The 16399-nt window shown below is 31.7% G+C and overlaps 1 protein-coding gene across 1 annotated transcript; it reads right to left on the reverse strand.

Moving 5' to 3' along the window:
* Positions 1 to 1282: 1282 nt before the first annotated feature.
* On the reverse strand, positions 1283 to 13725 carry LOC140438184 (chitin deacetylase 7-like). The gene is made up of 5 exons (XM_072527894.1): positions 13495 to 13725; positions 5116 to 5312; positions 4483 to 4860; positions 3514 to 3706; positions 1283 to 1527 (listed from the first exon to the last, which is right to left on the reverse strand). The coding sequence occupies exons 1-5, from the start codon at positions 13663 to 13665 to the stop codon at positions 1333 to 1335; spliced, it is 1134 nt and encodes a 377-aa protein (XP_072383995.1). The 5' UTR covers positions 13666 to 13725; the 3' UTR covers positions 1283 to 1332.
* Positions 13726 to 16399: the final 2674 nt, after the last annotated feature.

Below are 16399 nucleotides of genomic sequence, written 5' to 3' on the forward strand. Positions count from 1 at the left end.
CGCTTTATAGATTTATTCAAAATTTTCAACAGTGTTTGATTACACGACCTTAGAGAGATGTCTAAAGAGAAGAGAACTCCCGCTAACGTCATAAAAATAATAACTTAATTAAATATAAATAACATCAGAAAAATAAGAACAAGTACCTACACAAATGACAAAAAACATACAGACATCTGGAGCAAACAATCAGAAATCATCCCCACAGATTGGCTGAATGTCTGTCTAGATTAATAACACTGCCAAAAAAAAGCAAACGCAAAAGAATGCGTCACAATATTTTAAAAAATTATACACCGGAGAATACACAATAAACTAAAGAGATATATTAGTGATACATAATTTGAATTTAGAAATGCACTGGGAACGAGGGAAGCCCTATTCGTCGTAAATGTACTTGTCCAAAAGTTCATGGATATTAATTAGCCAGTTTAGATTACAATACACCTTTCGATAAGGTCAGACACAATCGCCTTATCAAATTACTTCTTCTTTCTGTTTGCTCTATTCAATTGATCTTCTACTTCTGCTTCAAGCTTTCCATAGATAGAAAGTGTGAAATTGATGATATTTAAACTCCATCATTTGTTCTATTATCTATCCCTGCCATTCCAATTTTCATCTTAGCAGATTTGCTATTATGCATTTTGTTTTGTTTGGAGAAATTATCATGTTAATTTTTTGGCGGTTATATTATTATTTCACCCATGATCAGGTTAAATAATAGAAGGCTCAGAGAATCCCTCTATGTTATTCCCTTGTCAGCCTCAGTTGATTCGTTAGTTCTGCTTCTACTTTTTTACCTTTATTGTGTTGTTCTGGTATATATTTTCGATCGTTTTGATGATTCTTACAGGTATCTATCTTGCGTACAATAAGTGGATAACGTCCCTTAATGTGACCCTTCAATCAAATGCCTTTTTCAGATCCACGAAACATGAATATGCCGGTTTGTTGTATTCTAGCGATTTCTCTTGCAATTGGTTTATTATAAATATAGCATCAGTCCACGATCTTTTCGATCTAACATCTTATTGTGCTTCTGCTAGTGTTATAATTTCATTCTGTTTATTATTTGTTGAATTAGTTTTAGTAGCTGTTTGGTCAGATCTGGTCCTCCGTACTTTAGGAGTTCGTTCGGGATTCTGTCCTCCCCTGGTGATTTTCTATTTTTTAATTTCCCTAATGCTTCCTTTACCTCTTCCTCCTCAACATTTATTTCTTCGTTTGTCGTCAGGATACTACTTAATACGCAGTAATTGTGGGGAAATAAATACCTACATAAATTAAACATCTTCTTTATTTGTTAGTACAACATTTAATCTGACAACCTTAATCAACTGTCTTGTTACCGTCAGGGTTTCCAAGCCATGGATAAACATCTGGACAATCCGCACAGCAATCCATATTTCTCGTTTCGTCTCCTTTCTTTAGATTACATAAATTGTGATAGCATAGAGTCGAATCGGTGAAATAGTCCGATTTATATGAAGTTTTATTTCTGGGATTTGACATATAAAGGATTAGCTGAAAAAAAAATTGAAGATATATGAGTATAGATGATATAAAGAGATAGATACTATATTTATAATTTATGTATCTTTAATCTTTGACTTCTCAATTTCGCGAGGAAGGCTGTGACTACTTAAGATAATTAATGTTATCTGGAGAAATTGCGTCATAAACAGCTTAAATTTTATGTGTTTTTGCCATTGTAAGAGGCGCAGCGAGGAAAATGTTTAAGTACTTGGTGAATAAAGGTTCGACACAACAGGCTCGATAGTGGATGCTAAAGTCTATCCGAAAGACATAAATATCTAGGGTAAACATAAAATAGACCAAATTTTTACAAGTAAACCGATCCTGGCTAGTTTATATGAATTCAATCTGTCACTGAACATATTGTTAATTCATTTTCGACAAGCATATGACACAATCATAACGTTATCGACACATTAATATATTTTAACTTTTTGGATAAAATAATACGATTAACTCCCTCCAAAAAAAGTCCTCCTAAAAGTCCCTCCAGAATGACACCAAAAGTAAATTTCTGATAGAAAATAATGTCTCTGACAGCCTTAATATCAGTAGAGACCTACGACAAGGTGACCCTCTGTCTACTGTATTTTTAAATCTAATACTGAAAAGAATTCTAAAAGAAATCTATATACACACTAAAGGCTCAATCTACCACCACAGACATCAATGCGTAGCATACGCGGACGACCTTGCCCTAATAACAAAAAGACCAACAGAATTAAGAGAAACTTTTAAAAGACTAAAGAGAACTGTCAGCGAGTATGGGCTGGAAGTAAATCAAAAGGAAACAAAGTATATGGAGATGAGATGAAATAATGAACATTTAGGATAGTTTTGGAAAGTATCTGTGCCAGATAAGGAACATAACTTTGAGATAGTTGGACAGTTCGATTATTTGGGAGTAACGTTAACAAATAGAAATGAAGAGACTCCAGAAATCGAAAAAAGAACGGCTTAAGGTAGTAAAAGCGCTGGAACTCTAAATAAGATGTGGAGATCAAAGAAAATATACAGAGGAGCAAAAAGAAGAATATATACAACGGTTATTCAACCAACGGTGCTTTATGTTAGCAAGACCTGGATCTTACGCAAAATTATAAAACGGAAGCTAGACAGATGGGAGCGAAAGATATTCAGAAGAATATATAGACGTATATGGACATATCTGGAGCATGGATCATGGAGCATATAAGCCGAACGATAAGTATATCTGGAGAAGAAGAACAAATAATGAAATAATGAAAATATATGGACAACAAAAAATTTCAAATATTGCGAAAGTTCAAAGACTAAGATGAATATATATAAATAACAATCAGAATGCCCACTCTCAGATGCCGCCTTTGAAGTTTGTCACCACGCAATCGCCATATTTTAAATGGAAACAAAGACTCGAATTAAGAAATTTGTGACAAGCTACGACAGAACTGTAATTTAAATTTTTAGAGATTAATAATTTAGTACATTTCAAATAATTTAATCTATTCTTCAACTAAAAGTACGAATAAAATAGTGTATATTATGTCTATAGTTGCCGTAAATAAATTAAACCTGGTTAATATTTCTATGCACACAAGATAAAATGTCACTGAACAGCACTGGTTCCGACTAAAACATGGCTGATTCCGTCTGCGCGAACGAGATGCGCGTACTTATTTTTTCAAGCAGAGTGGCCATTCTGATTGATTATTATTCTGTGACTTGGGATTGTTAAGAGTACAAAACTGGAGAAATGTTGTAATTAGTTAATAAGTAATTAAAGCATCAAAGACATCGGGTCCAGTTTAACTGTAGGTAATATTTAAACATAATTTGCAGATCTAGTCTCTCAAACAAGTATGAGATGGAAGTAATCAACTAATAAACTTATAGATCAACTTCTTGAATTTTATCTTCTAACACCAATCATTGTGCTCATTCAATTAGAATGTAAATAAAATAAAGACTTTAAGCTTTCTTTCAAATAATTACCTGACTATGTGATACAAGAAATACATCCAGTCTCGTCCTCATATTTTTCAAGAAAGTAGCTAGTCCCGTATAAGTGTTTTTAAAGCCTGTGAAAAATTCTGAATCGATGTTTAAGGTCAGTGGAGCCTTGGTTGTGCTTCTCAATTTATCTACTTCATTAGTAAGCCAATTAGAGATCAGAGAAGCTCTATCCCTGCAATAAATCAAACACATAAAACATAAGAAAGGTATAACAAGCAAATGTACTTTGTGTTAAAGTTTTATCATATTATCACCAATAATCTCTCATTATTTTTGTTACAATTATTAATAAAACAGGAAACTATATTCTATTTATTTTCGATATAAATATCTCCTCTCAAATAAAAGTTTGTTTGTCTCTTCCGGTTTTCCGTTGAGACGCCTGCTAGAGCAGGTTGTTTCTAATGTTTAATATCTAAATAGACAAGGCGAAAAGTTCGGGTTCGTTCGGAAAAATATTCTCATGAGATTTTTTTGCATAATCACTTTCCTGAGATGCGCCATAATAGGGTTCAAGAGGTCGCCTAGGCGAAAAGTTGTTCAACATTTTTAAACAATCTTTTTTAAACAAATTGTAACAATCAATTTTTTCGGACTGGCCAATTTTTTTTTAATTTTCTGGATCATTCTGAACAAAATATGAAAATGATATGAATCTCCTGTAGTTTTTCTCTAAACTTGATCGTTTTGAGTTATAAATAATTTAAAACTGTTTGCGCTAAATTGGTAGTGTTAAGTATTTTGTGTTTTTTTTTACAAAATATGAAACAACTTATTGTAAGTGCTGACGTACTTCGTACTTCGTTGATGAATGGTATTAGCGAAAGAAACATTTATGGAGAAACGATGTTGTAAGAAGTTCTTTATGGAGAATTCCTAATCTCTATTTTTCCTTTTTATTTTAAGCAATGTTTGTGATATTTAAAAGAGAAGAAACAGTTTACTTACTGAATTCCACATTTGGATAAATAAGTACATTCCTTGCCGTCCATGCCCTTTATTGTGTTAACTGGTAACACCCAAAATCCTGGAAAAGCTTCATTGGGGCATAAGCTATCGGAGCTACATGCTTGCGTAGATTTATAATCTAAGGTGTACGGAAATAAGGGCGTTGATGAAAGCCAAGAATTATCGTACGTAAAATTTGCTTCACGGTAAGCCTTTATAGAGTCATCACCCGCGAGTGTAAATTGGGGAGTTCTAACTCCTTGTATTTCGTTGATAGGTATATTAGCAAAATGTGATAAAATATGCTTTTGACCTTTAAATTCTTCAATCAATGTTTCTTCGGATGCACTTTTCCAATAAGCAGGTGAGGTATTTTTTCTAAAACAAAAAGTTAATCGTATATTATGTGTAAAAGAAGAAATAAATTTTAAACAGTCTTACTTCGAAAGAGGGTATGCATAATAACTCACATTAATCTTTACGTAATAATCAAAACATTTAATTCAAATAATATTTAATTTAATAAAGTTGGCTGTTGTTTTATGGAGCATTTGTCCAGAATCTAAGTAAATATTGTTTTTTCTTTTTAACTGCCCAATATAAATTGTTAACTCATAGAAACAATATACTTACGTTATGGAATTTACCCCCACTTCAAATCCAAAATTGTATATCTCATTGACAGCTTGATAGTTGGTATTATCATGTGGAATAAAAAACGTGGCACTAATTGGTCTTGCATCAGGATTGACTAAATGTATCAATAATGGCAAGTAAACGTCATCTAACATTTGCTCCGTCATGTGGTCGTCAAAAGTTAGAGTAATAAACTAAAAAAAATATTCATTAATAATTAATTTGTTTAGAATATTGTTACATGTTCATAATATTTATTATTAACTCTAGAAAGATATTTTTTCATTATTTTATTCTTTTATTTTATTAATACCCATTGACTGTATGAAGTTCTTATTTTCGATGTGTAAAATTTTCAAATTATCACGTAATTGACTGATTATAGCAAGTATCGTGATTATAGCAAGCACATTCAAGGAACTACAAACTATGATGGAGGAACTTGTAGACAGCTCCCAATATGAGGGCCTAAAAATGAATGTAACAAATTCAAAAACAATGACAAACACACACAACCCTAGACGTATAATTATAAGGACAATAATATCGAACACGTCGAAGAATATATCTACAAAGGAAAAATCCTGAAACTTGTGCAGAAATTACTAGAAGAGCAAGTCTGGCATGGGCAGGATTTGGAAAATTCAGTTGGATAGGTACTTCTTCTTCTTCTTTTTCTTCTTTACGTGCCGTGTTCTTAGCGAAGGTTGGCGATGACCTCTGCAAAGTCTTCCCTATTTTGGGCTTTCCTTATTAAACTTTGAAAGTCTAATCCTGTCCAATCTTTGATGTTGCGCAGCCAGGTCATTTGTCTTCTATCCGGGCCGCGTCTGCCTTCTATTTTCCCTTCTATAATAAGCTGAAGGAAGTTATACCTGTCGTGTCTAAATATGTGTCCAAGATAAGACGTTTTACGCTTCTTGACAATTTCTGTGAGCTCACGTTCTCTATTCATACGCTTTAATATAGGTATAGGATAGGTACTTAAGAACCGCAAAATACCTCAATAGTTGAGCAAAGTGTTCAAATATCATTAATTTTAAAGTAACATTGTGGTTTATTCTCAACAAAAATAGAAAATTTGAACTTTATAGAATATACCACGAACCACATATCTTAAAATATACTACGATATGACGTCTGAGATGGGTAGGGCATGTAATGCGGACGGAACAAAATGATCCAGCTAGAAAAACGCTCCTTGATAAACCCATTGGTCAGAAAAGAAAAGGAAGACCCAGGACGATCCCTAGAACCGTGTTAGATGTTATCAAGATTCCGTGCTATGGGAATCAGAATACCTGCTTTACGGAGGAAGGCAATGGATGGAGGAACTACGCCTACGGGAGAGAAATTTTTAAGGAGGTCAGATCCCACACAGGATTTTAAAGCTGGAATGATGATGATTATTCTTTATCATAGCATTTGTTATGGATGTAAAGAAATTTATTATAAAAAAATAGACCGGACCGTTTATTCTACAAGTTATTTATTTCTTTATCTTCTTAAATTGCTGATTAAAACAAAAAAGTTAATATTAACTATCAACTTTAGAATCCTTAATATATATATATATATATATATATATATATATATATATATATATATATATATATATATTGTTATGATATGTAAAATCAAGAAAATATTGGTTTGGTTAAAATATTTCAAAGTTCAACAAAAAATTAAAATAATTCAGATAAGTAGGATAATATCCAACAAACATTTCGGAGAAGGAAAGTTATTAAATCCTTGAATTACCTGTACCAAACAAAATGTAAGCTTTACATCAATCATTTCTTTGTTATACTTAAGTAACCCGCATAAGTTTAAGTGAAACAAAAGACAAATTGAAACGGGTTTTTACAAATACATTAGTGTAGTGATTAAAGACAATAGAGGATTATAGAAAGAGGTTTTTGTTAGTTTTTTAAGATTTATAGAAAAATAGTATTTGTAAATAAGTTTTAGGAAATTTATAATTATAGGTAAAAATTTTGTTATCGAAATGAAGAAATGGGGGAATTGTGACGAGTTGTGATTGGCGGAGATTGAAAAAGGTGGGATAAGTGTGTGGGAGAAAGTTTAGCGAGATTGAGGAGAGAAAAAAGATATAGTTAGTTGGTTTCCAAGTCTGTAAGAGGAACAGGGATTGTTCTCTGGCGGTTCCTGAAATGTAGCAAGCAGTAGTGTTGAATGTTGGTGAGTTTTTGTGGAGTTAGTGTATCTGACAGGAGCTGAAGCAGCAAAATATTGTAAGTCATATTTCTCTACTTATATTCCAAGAGTCACTGTTCAGGCCAACGAGAGATTCAGTTTATCGTAAAGAGAAGATATTCCAAGAGTCATTTTTCACTCGGGCCAACGAGAGATTCAGTTTATCGAGAGGAGAAAAGGCTATCATAATTTGAAGGATTTGTGCTTTTGAAGGAGATCATTAAGGACGATATACTTGCAACAATCGGTGTAAGATTGCTGATTACATAGGGAGCGGTTGAGAGGAGATAATACAGTCTAGAAGGAACAAGGATTTGGACCACTCATCATCAGAGAGAGATATTTTGTTTTCTGCAGTTTTTTCTTTTATTGATAACACAATTTTTACACTTAATTTAGAAAGGATATAAATATTTTGATTAGGAGAGTTAGAATAGTTCGGAATTTTGAGATTTCAATTAATATTGTTTATGCCATTTAATTTGATTGTTCTCGTATGTAGAACAAAATTTTTGAGAATCATTATATGAGATTTGTTTATTGAAAACTTTTGAGTGTGAATTATTTCATTATTTTTATTTCAATATATAGTGTTAGATCATATGTGTTTTTTATTATTCCGGTATTCTCTGGACCTTACCTTTCACATGTAATAGCATAGATATTGAAGCACGAATTTAACCCTGAGATAAAAGAATTAAAAATTGTGATAGAGTCATAATCATATCATTTAAATAATTTTAATTAATCAAAAAAATTAATTAGCTAATTATTGCTTGGCGCACCAAGACTTTAAATATCACAATAACTGGCTTCCTAAACGTGGGGCTTGAAAATATCGCAGCTTTACATTTGAAGGAAGGGAAAGAGATCTGGAATAAGTACAGGTGATCCAGAGATAAAAACATATAACATTGAGGGAATTTGAATTTGAAAGTATTTTGACAATTTTTCCAGGGAATATAAATTTGATTTATTGATTGATCGTAGTTAGTGGATATTTACTGCTATTGAATTATTTGATTTTATTTTCTTTACCAATCGTACATTTGATATTTATTTTGAATTATTTGAATTTTACTGATTGCATATTTGATATTTGTCGTGAAAATTTAATACATTTGGGGAGAAATATTGTCGTGTTCTGAAACATATAGAGTGTGGTAAAATTTCACATTTGGCGGGGACAAAAACATTAACGAAAAGAAACAACATGTCGACCACAAGGAGTCAAAGTAAAATGCAGGAAAGGAAGGAGGATAACAGAGAAGATGAAACAATTTTGGAAGAAGTATCGGATAATGAAGGAAATGTGACAATAGTTGAGGAGAGAAAAGAACTATCAGGAATAGATAAAATATTACAACTAATGCAACTCCAGTCACAGAAAATGGATAGAAATCAACAAGAAACATCACTAAAAATGGAAAAAAACCAAATTGAAACGAAACAAACAATGGAAGAAAACCAACGGGAAACAAGGCAAGCAATAGAACTAAATAACAGGAATATAGAGAAGCGTTTGGAAAACTATGAACAAGAAATTAAAGGATGTGTTGAGGGGATAAAGAAAGAACTGATACAACAGATAGAAGAAATAACCATAAAGAATGCAAAACAAGAGACAGAGATTAAAGATATCCAAAATACAATGAAGGAGATACAAAATTGCCAGAGAAAGGAACTAGAGATGCAGAGAGAAGAAATAGAAACTAAAATGAAAGATATTAAGACTGTACAGAAAAAGGAATTAGAACAGTTAGAAACAAAATTTGAAATGGCTTTACAAGAAGACAAGAAAGAAATAGAAAAACAAATTGAGGATATCAGAAAACAACGAGAGATGGGAGACAGGAGAGAAGTACTCATCCAAAGTCCGGGTGACATAAAAATACAGTTTGGCGGGGATATTCGGAAAACACACCCAGTACCGTTTGTTAAAAATTTGAAAACCAAATTACAACATATTAGATATTTTGACGATTGCAAAGAAACAATTAGAAACCATTTGAAAGAAGGAGCAGCGTTATGGTATGAAAGCAAGGAAGATGAGTTTGAAAATTGGACAGATTTTGAAAATAAATTTCTCAACTATTTCTGGGGGAAAAATAAACAGAGAGAAATCAACCAAGAGCTACAGAATGGAAAATATCACGAAAAAATGGGAATATCTGAAGAAAGATATGCTTTGCAGATATATAACAATTCAAAATATCTAGAATACAAATATTCTACCGAACAGCTGGTAGAAATGATCAGCAGACATTTTGAGGAAACGTTGGAAGATCACGTGATTTTGAGAAACTATCAAGATATTGATAGTTTGTGCCAATTCCTTCAATTAAAAGAAGCGAAAAGAAAAGAAATGAGAAATAGAAGACAACATGACCAATATAATGGAGCGGAAAGAAGGTATTCATCAAATTATCACCAGAGAAACCGACATCCCAGATCAACAAACGAATATAGGCCGAGAAATTACAATAATTACAATAGACAACAAAATTACGATAACAGGAATGACACACAACAGAGAACATATGAAAATCACAACAGGAATAGAGATGCACAAAATCCTCCGAATAGGAATACTAACGAACAAAGGGGCGATAGAAATAACCAGAGCTTCCAACAACAAAATAGAAGGGAGATGAATCATGTAGCAATAGGAAACGACAGACAAATTTATAATTCTAATCTAATATTTTTAGATGCATTTATAAAACATAAAGCGATTAAAATTGTGATTGATTCTGGATCGGAGATATCGCTAATCAATAAAAAACTAGTAAAAGAATTAAATTTGGACAGATTTGTGTATAAGATTCCTAGGGTTGATTTAGTGGGTGCAAACAATAAAAATTTGACGACAGTAAACGAAGGCTTGGGAGTACAGATAAGAGTGGGAAACAAATTCCATATTATGAAATGTGTGGTGATTGAAGATTTAAATCATGATATGATAGCGGGAATTGATGAATTGAGGAAAAAAGATATCACCATAAATTTTTCGGAAAATAAACTGGAAATCAGAGCAGAACCAGACAACACAGGAGAAGAAAAGCAAACAGATAGGAAAACAAATTCTGGAAGGATCAATGCACAGGAAAAACGCAAAGAAATCGATATGACTGTAGAGGATAAACCGAAAGTACAAGAACAAGATCTAACAGAAAAGAAAAAGAGAAGGAAGAAAAAGAAGAAGAGTTCGAAAAGAAAGCAGGAAAATAAGATGGAGACCAGAGAAAAACAGGAAATAGAAGGTACAGAAGAATTGTTGGCAACCGACGATAAAACAGAATGGAAGCAGGAAGAAAAAGAAGGTATCATCAGAGAAATGAAAGGAATAGAAACATGGTGCTCGGAATACCAAAGGGAATTAGAGGATAAAAAGAAAACAGAAGAAAAAATGGCACTGATGGACGAGAATCCAGAATTTTGTGAAGAAGTATTATGGACAGTGAACACATGTGAACAAAAGGTGGATGAAAGAAAAATAAATTGTGGAAAAAACATGGAGAAGGAAATAGAGAAGATTTTAGGAAACCATGGAGATTTTGTTAATAAAGTAAATCAAGTGGTTAAAAATTATGAACTTTCTTTTAAGGGAAAATACTTGGAAAAATTTAAAACGAAAATATATCCAATCCCGTATAAAGACAGGAAATATACGGGGTATTTGAACATTCACGACATTTGTCAGTATCATAAGTAGATTTTAATAACATAGTGAAATAATTTGATCCTAGAAAACTTTTGTCATTTTAAAATTTAACAAAGAGTTTTCGGCAGATCAAATGGCGGGGATTTGTTATGATATGTAAAATCAAGAAAATATTGGTTTGGTTAAAATATTTCAAAGTTCAACAAAAAATTAAAATAATTCAGATAAGTAGGATAATATCCAACAAACATTTCGGAGAAGGAAAGTTATTAAATCCTTGAATTACCTGTACCAAACAAAATGTAAGCTTAACATCAATCATTTCTTTGTTATACTTAAGTAACCCGCATAAGTTTAAGTGAAACAAAAGACAAATTGAAACGGGTTTTTACAAATACATTAGTGTAGTGATTAAAGACAATAGAGGATTATAGAAAGAGGTTTTTGTTAGTTTTTTAAGATTTATAGAAAAATAGTATTTGTAAATAAGTTTTAGGAAATTTATAATTATAGGTAAAAATTTTGTTATCGAAATGAAGAAATGGGGGAATTGTGACGAGTTGTGATTGGCGGAGATTGAAAAAGGTGGGATAAGTGTGTGGGAGAAAGTTTAGCGAGATTGAGGAGAGAAAAAAGATATAGTTAGTTGGTTTCCAAGTCTGTAAGAGGAACAGGGATTGTTCTCTGGCGGTTCCTGAAATGTAGCAAGCAGTAGTGTTGAATGTTGGTGAGTTTTTGTGGAGTTAGTGTATCTGACAGGAGCTGAAGCAGCAAAATATTGTAAGTCATATTTCTCTACTTATATTCCAAGAGTCACTGTTCAGGCCAACGAGAGATTCAGTTTATCGTAAAGAGAAGATATTCCAAGAGTCATTTTTCACTCGGGCCAACGAGAGATTCAGTTTATCGAGAGGAGAAAAGGCTATCATAATTTGAAGGATTTGTGCTTTTGAAGGAGATCATTAAGGACGATATACTTGCAACAATCGGTGTAAGATTGCTGATTACATAGGGAGCGGTTGAGAGGAGATAATACAGTCTAGAAGGAACAAGGATTTGGACCACTCATCATCAGAGAGAGATATTTTGTTTTCTGCAGTTTTTTCTTTTATTGATAACACAATTTTTACACTTAATTTAGAAAGAATATAAATATTTTGATTAGGAGAGTTAGAATAGTTCGGAATTTTGAGATTTCAATTAATATTGTTTATGCCATTTAATTTGATTGTTCTCGTATGTAGAACAAAATTTTTGAGAATCATTATATGAGATTTGTTTATTGAAAACTTTTGAGTGTGAATTATTTCATTATTTTTATTTCAATATATAGTGTTAGATCATATGTGTTTTTTATTATTCCGGTATTCTCTGGACCTTACCTTTCACATGTAATAGCATAGATATTGAAGCACGAATTTAACCCTGAGATAAAAGAATTAAAAATTGTGATAGAGTCATAATCATATCATTTAAATAATTTTAATTAATCAAAAAAATTAATTAGCTAATTATTGCTTGGCGCACCAAGACTTTAAATATCACAATAATATATATATATATATATATATATATATATATATATATATATATATATATATATATATATATATATACAGTATACTCCCTTTATAACGAACACGGTTATTACGAGGTTTCGCTTATAACGAGGTACATTAGATGTCCCGTGAAATTTCTATTGAACTATAACCCTTTATAGCGAGGTAAATTTGCTTATAACGAGAGAAAATAAGATTGCAAAACGTGTTTTTTACGTTTTGGCCCGGCCGTAGCTATAAATAAATACCCTTTTTAACTGCGGGCCGCCCGCAATAAACTTCTTACAATTTATGATTCTTAGTCGGAAATGTAAAATTTATGATTCACAAGTGTCATTGTATTGGGTTGACCATTCACACCTAATAATATGGGTCCTAATAGACAAGATGTGGGAAGTGTTTTAAAGGTTGTCAGAAACTTTATCCAAGGACAAAACGCAAATGAAGAAGCATAAAACTGTTTCACATCTTTAGAAAATATGATAGATAGAATACTGGACAATTTAAAGCAGTCAAGAATGACAAAATAACTTTATACGCTTTATACATATTTACAGAATACAGATTTTTTGTTTTAGCATATATCATTGACAGTAAAAGTAAACAACTCTTTTTTGTTTTAATGCATTTCATTGACAATAAAAGTAAACAACTTTGTTTTAAAAACGCCATTTAAACAATATTTATTAGCATCTTATATTGCTCCGAATGGCTTCACTATAGAAAGTTAATGTTTTAGAAAACTACATATTCATATGTATGCACAATATTATTGTTGTTGGATATAACGAGATCCGCTTATAACGAGGTAATTAGTCTGCCATTTCAGTTCTCGTTATAGAGGGAGTCTACTGTATATATATATATATATATATATATATATATATATATATATATATATATATATTGGTGTAAATTTTGTACCTAAATACTTACTTGTGGCCAATCATCAAGCTGAGTTGTGAAAGGAGAACTTGCATCTGAACATCTACAATTAGTTTGAATGGTACATATCGTAGGATCACATTTCTCAGCGGGTTCTAAACACACTAATTGAATAAGAAATGCGCCAAAAACTAAATAGAGTATAAATTTAAGACTATCCATTTCTGTCGGAACTCAATAATAAACTTAAAAATTATTAAGATTATTGAATCGTCTGTTATCGCAATAAATTAATAACTAGATAACATTGTCATATCATATTTTATATTAAAATTTAGAAATAGTTTATTATTATACTGTCTGCACTGCACCATCTAAATTAGAAACATATCTGTAAATTTTTTTAGTAGTTAATTAATCTGAACAAAAAATTTTAAAGGTCAAGTAGTAAAAGAGCTGCGGGAAAAATTTTAAACGTTTCTCTAATTTTTAGGACACATTTTTTTATAGTTGAAAATGGTATATTTGTATTAGCAATATTGTTATTAAAATTATATTTATATAAAAAATACTATATTACCATAGACCGTTCGGTCAAAGACTGACTCTCGAGTTCGCTACTATTTTAATCAGAAGAGACTAAATGGGTAACGTTCTGAGATTAAAGTATAACCAAATAAACTACCGAGTACTGATATGTCTTTCTCGATGTCGAATAAATTGACCATTTCATAAGAAGTGTTGTTTTATTTTATAAACCATAACCAAATCCCAACATCAATCAAATGTTTGTGTTTAAACACGTTTGTGTGAAATGCCTACTTGTGTGTTTTTAATATGAAAGAGTTTAGTAAACATTCATCCTGATCCACCTCTACGTGTTCCAATAATATTTCCTTAAATGAAAACTTTCAGAAGCTGGTATTTTGTCTCTCTCTTCACATGACCTAGGTATGGTAATTTTGTCTCTATATTTGATAGTTCAGTTCTTCTGCAATACTTCAAGTTCTATTACAAAATAATTGTTTCATTTTCATAAATGAACCACGTGCAACTTTAATTCGTGTTCTTAGTTCTATGGAGAGATCACTAATATCTTTTATTAGCGTTCCAAGATACTTGTCTTTTTGCACATGTTCGATATTTTGGTTAGCAATAATGAGTTGGACATTCTCATTTGGTCTCTTGGCAAATATAAGAAACTTTTTTTGTCCAGGTTCATGTTTAAGCCATAGTTTAGACAAGCCGTAAATACTTTTTAGATTATTCCTTAAAGATCATCAATATTCTCCGTTAATAACACAGTTTCGTCTACATATCTCAGGTTATTAATAGGGATTTCATTTACCAGAATTCATGCAGTATTAATTTTCCAGAGCTTCTTGCACGATCACTTCACAATACAAGTCAAAGATTAATGAAGTAATAACGTTCCCTTGCCTTACCCCTCGTTTAATTTTGATGTTTTAGCATTTTGTGTTCTCTAGTTTTATGTATACTTTCTGGTGATAATATAGATTTTCTATAATTCTTGTATCTCGTTTATCTATTTGTTTTTGTTTTTCATAAAACGCTTTTTCATAATCTATAAAGCATGAACATATCATTGTTCATGTATAAGCATCGTTGTATTAGTACGTTTAAACTAAATAAAGCCTATGCAATTCCCATTCCATTGCGAAAACCGAACTGGGTGTTGCTTAGCTTGTGATACAATTTTGTATATATACGGTTATGTATAACTTTTAAGAATAACTTTAGTATATGTCTTATGAAACTTATTGTCTTAAAGTCTTGTCAAAGCCATTCCTTCATTATATTAATTACTATTTAATTAATTGTTTGATAATCAAAAACTGCCAACAACTAAATATTTGAACAATTTTTGCTTTTCCTCGCGTTTCTAAAGTTTTATCAGACTGACGCAAAGAAGGGTTTGAAATCAAACATACGAGTAGGAAGTGCGTTGTCAACAATAATTTTGTCAGGCGTCATTTGAGTATGAATAATTAATAACCGTCAGTTTTATTAGGAGTAAAATACAACAATGGCATGTGCAAAACCTACTGCTAATATAATTAAGAAATATGGTGACACTGCCAGTACTGATGATCGCGACAAAAGCTCAGGTCGTTCAAACGCTGTTTCTCAAAGTAGTGTAAGACATTTAAATAGAATATGTAAGTCGGGAAGAAGAAATACAATAAGAGAAGTAACTGCTAGGTGAAATAGAGAAACTGGGATGAATTTGTCCAAAGAATACTGTCGCAAATATATTCACAAAAGCGCTCTTAGTTTTTATAAGATACGTATGTTAGATATGTTCTTCTTTGCGATACACATTTTCTATTTTTTATTTATTCGAGTGTAGGCCAAAGAAAAAGCATTGTTGACGGAATCTCAAAAAAGGAACCGTTACATTTGTGCTAAGTCAAAATTTTCGTGGACCAAACATAACTGTGACAAAGTTATCTATAGCGACGAAGGAAAATTTGATATATGTGTGGTTTGATTACCGAAAGCGTATAATTCGGAAAAAACAGATGCATTTCATAGGGATTGTCTCAAAAGAACTATAAAGTTTCCACAGGGCGTCATGGTATGGCGTTGTCTGTCAGCCAAAGGGTTGGGAACTTTACATTTTATTGAAGGCATTTAAAAGATCTCTTAAAATGTTCTTATATGCAATCAAGTGTAATTTTCAAATTCTTGCACCCTTAAATTTTTTCCGCCGAAAAATAGCGCCCTTTAGCCTGCTTCAATTCTATCTAATACGATCATTGGGAGTTCAATCTCTAGGTTATTTAATAGAACTCTGTGATTCTGTGTGCCAAATGCAGTATTCCCCACTTCATCCTATCTCATTTTCGATATAACTCGAAAGTCTGTTAATTCTTCATAAATCATTCATAGAATCAAACGAATTACTCCGCCTTTTGAGAAATTAAACAGTTCA

Source organism: Diabrotica undecimpunctata, chromosome 4 (genome assembly GCF_040954645.1).
Source record: "Diabrotica undecimpunctata isolate CICGRU chromosome 4, icDiaUnde3, whole genome shotgun sequence".
Lineage (NCBI taxonomy): Eukaryota > Metazoa > Arthropoda > Insecta > Coleoptera > Chrysomelidae > Diabrotica > Diabrotica undecimpunctata.

Excerpts from the sequence above, each read along its gene's own strand:
- LOC140438184 (XM_072527894.1), bottom strand. The coding sequence starts at position 13,665 with ATGGATAGTCTTAAATTTATACTCTATTTAGTTTTTGGCGCATTTCTT. Across the intron at positions 4,861-5,115 it reads GTGGGGGTAAATTCCATAAC|AAAAAATACCTCACCTGCTT; the intron begins GTAAGTATATTG and ends TTTTTGTTTTAG. Across the intron at positions 3,707-4,482 it reads TTATCCAAATGTGGAATTCA|GGATAGAGCTTCTCTGATCT; the intron begins GTAAGTAAACTG and ends GATTTATTGCAG.